Consider the following 6253-nt stretch of genomic DNA (forward strand, 5'->3'; position numbering starts at 1 on the left):
ATTTTAGATCTTGTGATGGATGTAAACCTCCTTCCGAACAAATTGTCCTACAATTGGCATTTGATTAAGTGCAACTTTGGATCTTGTGACCATTCTGGTTGAATAAGTTGGTATGATTCCTTTTATTTATTTTTTTGTTAGTGCACATCATCCAATAGTGATTTCCCTATAAGCCATGCTAGTCAACTTTCAAATCCGTTCCTTAGTTTGCCGCTTGAATTTGGAAAATGTGAATCATGTGGTGCTGCGGAACCCGGGACATGCGAAGGTATTTTTCATGTTTTAATCCAATTTATTTTCTGATTACATTGAGAAGTTTGAATGGTCATGACCGTTGGACACATTGAAGTATTGCTAAAGTTTTGTTCATTTGTTTACCTTTCAAGTCACTTTGGGTATATAGAATTACCAATTCCAGTATATCATCCTTCCCATGTGAGCGAACTAAAGCGGTTGTTGAGCCTGGTTTGCTTTAAGTGCTTGAAGTTGAGAAGTGGGAAGGTAATGGATATGTTTATAGAAGGCTTCACGTAAAATCTATTTGTCATAAGTAATTAAATCCTTTTGCTTTCTTGATTGAGAGGGTAGCAGATTATTGTGTTGTGTTATGGAAAGTGTAAGTTTCTGCCACTGCATCCTCAGAAGTCATGCTCTGCCACTAATATTAACTTCAATACTGTTTACTCCTCTTAGGACTGCCAACATTGCTTTATACTTGTCTTTATAAGTTTCTATTACTTTTTTGGGGTTTATTAGTTTGCATGCTTCTATTACACTTCGTGCCATATCCACTGGAGCTTGTTGCACAGAATCCTGCTTTCTTTGTGTCTTTTCATTGCTCCTTGATATTTGATTTCCTCTCTTATGTGGTGAAACATAATGTCACTAAGATATATGCCTATGCTAGTTGCTCATACTATTGTTTTGTGCTTGGACCAGTTTATGCAGATGGAAGTATTTGTCTGGATATTCTAATTTGTGGTGCCTTCTGCCCTGCCCTCTCTACCACTGCATATCATGCTCGAGGTTAGGTATTTGCCCCTGATTTGTGTGCAGTCTAGATCTGGAAAATATCTTATCAAGTAGTAGATAGATCGAACCCACCTTGATGCTTCTCACAGTTCATAATCTGAAATCTTATTGAATTACTTCCCCTTATTTGTCTTACATGCAAGTCTTCAATCCACTACTTATATTGCTTTCTTGGATTTTATCTCGTAGTTATTACCCTTACTTTAGAAGTCATTTGGAAAGGAATGAAACTTGTTTTGAAAACAGGTGAAGACACCTTTTTGTTTCAAATTTTGGAAAACTTTCAGATTGTTCCCCCTCCTTTTTTTTTGGAAACGAAAACAGCTGCAAACATGTCTTTCTTTGTAGTTTTCAAAATTTTGAAAACAAAAATGTTACAAAACTGGCATTTTCCTTTTGTTTCTACTGATTCACAATGTCCTAAATCTGACTGGTTCTGAAGTAGGCTAGTTACGGAAATTCATACAGCTGTTTGAAACTTAATGAAAATTCCTGATGTGTGTTTTGTTGAATGTCGGACAGTTCCCTCCCAGTGGCATTATGCAGCCAGGAGGTCACTACTTGCAGCAACACCAACAAGCTCAGCAGATGACTCCCCAATCGCTCATGGCTGCACGTTCTTCTATGCTCTACAGCCAACAACAGTTCTCGGCACTGCAACAACAGCAAGCCTTGCACAGCCAGCTTGGCATGAGTTCCGGTGGAAGCAGTGGACTTCACATGCTTCAAAGCGAGGCTAATAGTTCTGGAACCACCGGTGGGGCACTCGGAGCTGGAGGGTTTCCTGATTTTGGGCGTGGCTCCACTGGGGAAGGCTTGCAGGCTTCTGGAAGGGGAAAGCAAGAGATCGGATCTTCTGAAGGGCGAGGTGGCGGGAGCTCAGGAGGACATGGTGGTGAGGGGGGCGAGTCTCTTTATTTAAAGGCTAGTGAAGATGGTAATTGAGAGGTAAGACGTTCTTGGCTTAGTGACCTATTTTAACTTCTGAACTTGTAGGTAAGTTTAGGCAGGATGATTAAGTATTTTGAAAGAACGGAGGATTAGCTGCTAGTAGACTTCTAGTTATGTGATACAAACTGTCAGGATTGCTTTCCAAGCTCAGGTTTTGTGCCTGAAGTTTTAAGATGATGTGTGTTATATGATAGTGTATTATGTAAATCATGTAGGTTATATGATGGTGTGCTTTGATCTTTGTTAACTGTGTTTGTTTCTGCTTTCTTGATTTTCTTGAATTGGTTCAATCACCACCTTCACAACTGCCTTTTTTTGTTTTGGGTGTGGCTTTACTGTTACTTTCATGACTTGGGTTTGACATAAAAAATTTGCATTTAGAACTTCAATTTGGTCCCAAACCTGATTATCCAGTGAATTTCCCTGTTTTAGTATAGTTTGGTGAGCAATTGTAAATCATTTTCCCAAATTTCTCAGCTTTTTGCCAACATCTCGTTGATTTCTGTTTTTTAATTAAAATATATGAAGCATATTATAGCTACCCTGGACATTACTATTGTATCAGATTTTTTCAGTATCAATGGAGCAATAATTGTGGCCTTGTGTTTATCTTTTGTTTAAGCAGAATGCTTGATGTTGGAGTATTTACCGAAATAAACAAATAAAGAGTCATCACCATGAAAAATATCGGATTTGACTAATTCAGCAAATTAGCTTACAATCATGACGGATGTCCAATGTATTAAGGCATGTTTGGCATAATTTTAAAAAGTCAAAAAGTTATTATTTTATTTAAGTCACATCATCTTTTTATTATATCATTTTAAACTCAATTCATTCTCACCTCATATTTCATAAAAAGTCAAAAAGTACACTTATTTAGATCATTCTAAAAATCACCTTTAAATGTGTTTTACATATTACATTTTTAAATATATGAATATACAATGTGTTTTGAAAATGTGTTTTAAAATGTGTTTTGCTTCAGCTTTACTCTTCTCACAACAAACTGCTGTGAATGATTCATTCAAGTGATGATTATGCCTAATTTTGTGAGTTTGTTCTTCTTTTGAATTTGGGAAAATTACTACATGAATCGATTTGGATTTGAAATTTTATTTCTTTATTTCTCAAGTATATTCGTTATAGAATATGATTAGTCAACATTCAATTCGTGATTAATGGGTATAAACTTCACTAAAATTGTAAAACAATTCATGTCAAATATTTGGGACACTAAACAAGCTTAGTTATAGATTAATTGAGAGAGAGAGAGAGCATGGCTTCAAACTTGGTCTTTTGTTTTAATTAATGTTTTTAGAGTCTGCTTTTAGGTTTCCATATATTCTTGGATTTTTTGCATTTATGATTGTCATTATGTTGCTATGCCTCCATGGTTATTTGCATTATTTTGAAACGTATTTACTTCGCTGAATTGTTATGCTCATGGGTCATGGCATTGGTATAGTTATTTTGAATTGCTTTGTATAATCTCTTTCATGGTTAGTCAATTATTGTTATTATTATTATTTGTAGTTCATTTGCATCTGTTCAGGTTTTCCTTAATTTCTTTTCCCCTGTCTTTCATTTGCATTTGTGATTAATGACCTTTGTGTCTTAATTTCTTTTTCTTTTTTCTCTATGCAAAAACCTATGTTAGTTAAACCTATGTTATGTAATAACTGTATTAATTTGTTTTCTATCCAAACTCGGATCTGATAGATGTTAGTTGTTGCTGTAAAGTGAGAAAATTAGAAAGATTAATAACAGAGGATGAAATGATTGATAACCATAGAGATGTGGACAGCAAAGTAGGTTTATTTTCTGTAAGGTTCTCATAGGTGTTTTCTATTATTTAGATGGTTTTATATATATTCTAGCAACATAATTGTTGAATTAATCATTGAGAAATGAGTTATAATTGATAATGTAAATAGAGTCTTAATGCTCAAATGACTAACGACATTCATGGCAAGGTAATAATTCAGTAAATAGAGTCTTAATGGCAAGGTAATAATTCAGTAATAATTCAGTAATAATTCAGTAACGACATTCTCAGATGTGTTTTTTCATTTATAGTTTCATTTATAGTTTGAACCCATGTTGGCCACTCCATGCATACTATCCCTTGGATTTAGTGTGGCAAAATAGCAGCCAACGTTTCATTAATTGTTAACAGGCTCATAGATATAACATAACAACTTGGGGCACGTGTTTATGCGTGGTGTGTATTAAATTCATACTGTGCAATCATTTTACTAATAAATAAATGAGCAAAACTGGCAAATGCATGTAATAAACTCAGCAGTTTGTCAATTGTTCAAGCATGACTCTACCATACCAAATAGATATAACTTCTAGGAATGTTTTGATTCCACAAAGCTACTGGTCACTAGTTCAGGTATGATGTTTTTTTGATTTTTCCCATTTTTCTCATTGCAGTCATTGCTCTGTGATCCAAACCCAAACCCAAGCCCAAATGCAGGTTTCCCCTTTTTCTCATTTCAGTCAATGCTCTGTGATCCAAATGCAAACTCACCTGCAAATTCAGAAGCAGCATTGTTGTTTTGTGAGAACAAGCGTGAATACAACCGGAGGGTGCGTGAAATTGTTGAGCAGAGCTGGACAGAAGACTAAATCTCTCTTGCTTTGGGTGTTATAGGACGTAATTAAGCTGCTTCAAATCACTAATCTTCCTCGTTGTAGGTGGCTGGTCTGATTTTCTCTGGTGTTTGTGTATCATTGCTGTATTAATTACAAATGTAATAGAAAGTATTATGTTTACAGGTTGTAATTTAAATTATTGACGTTGGTTATTCATGTATTATGTATGTGATTTAAATCATGGTTATTCATGTATTATGTTGAATGCTTTAATGGTTGATAATATATTTTAGTGTTGATGGATTATATTATTTATACAGGGTACATGTAATATAAATGAATACAGGTTGTTTACAATTTTTTTTTTTTTTTTAAAAAAAAACATAAAATTATTTGGCCACCAAATGTTTTGGTAGCCAAATAGGTAATCAAAAGTTTTGGCTACTAATAATTTAGTAGCAAAAACATAACCCAAAACGTTTTTGCCACCAAATAATTAGTAGCTAAAAAATTTGAGAATGAGAGAAATAAACTATTGGCTACTAAATTTTTTAGTCACGGAAAAAATGGTATCATTTGGCGACTAAAACTTTTGGTGGCAAAAAGTAAAGAAATGAATCTTAATAGGTTTTTGGCTACGAACAGTTTTAGTCGGCAAAAGTCACCACGCCTAAGGTAGAACTTTTAGTGACTGAATGGTTAGTAGCCAAAAGTTTAATAAAATGAAAAATAATATTTTTGGCGACTAAATTCTTTAGTCCCTAAATGTAGTAATGTTGTCACTAAAACTTATTCCCGACAAAAAATTTTAGTCGCTGAAAATTTAATTTATTTTATTTCAACACTTTTGGCGACTAAATATTTAGTCGCCAAAACATACCCTTTCCCGACTACTCAGAGTTTGGTAGCCGAATGTTCACTTTTGGCGACTAATATTTTAGTCGCCAAAAGATAACCTTTGCCGACTAACCAGAGTTTAGTAGCCAAAACGTTCACTTTCAGCGACCAAAAATTTTTTAGTCGCCAATACTATCGCCGACAGCGTATAGGCGACTAGTTTGGCGACAAAATATTTTAGTCGCTAATTGTTTCGGCGACCAAAAATGGGGCTTTTGGCGACCAATATTTTGGTCGCCAAAAGTGGCATTTCCTGTAGTGTAACCATAAAAAATATAAACAAAAACAACCATCCATTACATGATCATCATCTAAACACATACTAAAAATTAATTTGGTAAAATTTTTTTAAAAAATGGAAAAGATTTATGATTTTTATATAATTTTATCTTTGGTGAGTAGAAATAATTTTTAAAAATTTAAAAATAATTTTTTGCCATTTATTTTTATCAAACTAGTTTATATTTTATCAAATTGACAGCTTTATCCTTGAAATGAAGCAATAATGTCTTCAATTGTACTTATTTGAAACGAAATTCAAAATTTAGGATCAAATGTATCACAATTGAAAGGTCAGAGACCAAAGTAACACAAATCCCAAATTACAGGGACTGTTAATGTAATTTGCCCTTTTATTATTTAATTTTTTTAGGATAAATTACACTGACTTTTCCTATGAGCATCTTTATTGGGTTCTTTAAGAGAGGTATGTTAGCTATTATAACTAGTCTCCTCCTATTTTACTTCCTCCAACGGGCTAGCTATACTA

At 33.9% G+C, this 6253-nt stretch overlaps 1 protein-coding gene across 1 annotated transcript; it reads left to right on the forward strand.

The window, feature by feature from the left end:
- The first annotated feature begins 383 nt into the window (after positions 1-383).
- Positions 384-4906, forward strand: LOC145804590 (GRF-interacting factor 1-like). The gene is made up of 4 exons (XM_082899020.1): positions 384-501; positions 940-1026; positions 1555-1980; positions 4426-4906. The coding sequence occupies exons 2-3, from the start codon at positions 1018-1020 to the stop codon at positions 1975-1977; spliced, it is 432 nt and encodes a 143-aa protein (XP_082755146.1). The 5' UTR covers positions 384-501; positions 940-1017; the 3' UTR covers positions 1978-1980; positions 4426-4906.
- Positions 4907-6253: the final 1347 nt, after the last annotated feature.

The sequence above is a fragment of the Camellia sinensis genome, chromosome 12, assembly GCF_055761805.1.
Source record: "Camellia sinensis isolate YWXY chromosome 12, ASM5576180v1, whole genome shotgun sequence".
Taxonomy (NCBI): Eukaryota; Viridiplantae; Streptophyta; class Magnoliopsida; order Ericales; family Theaceae; genus Camellia; species Camellia sinensis.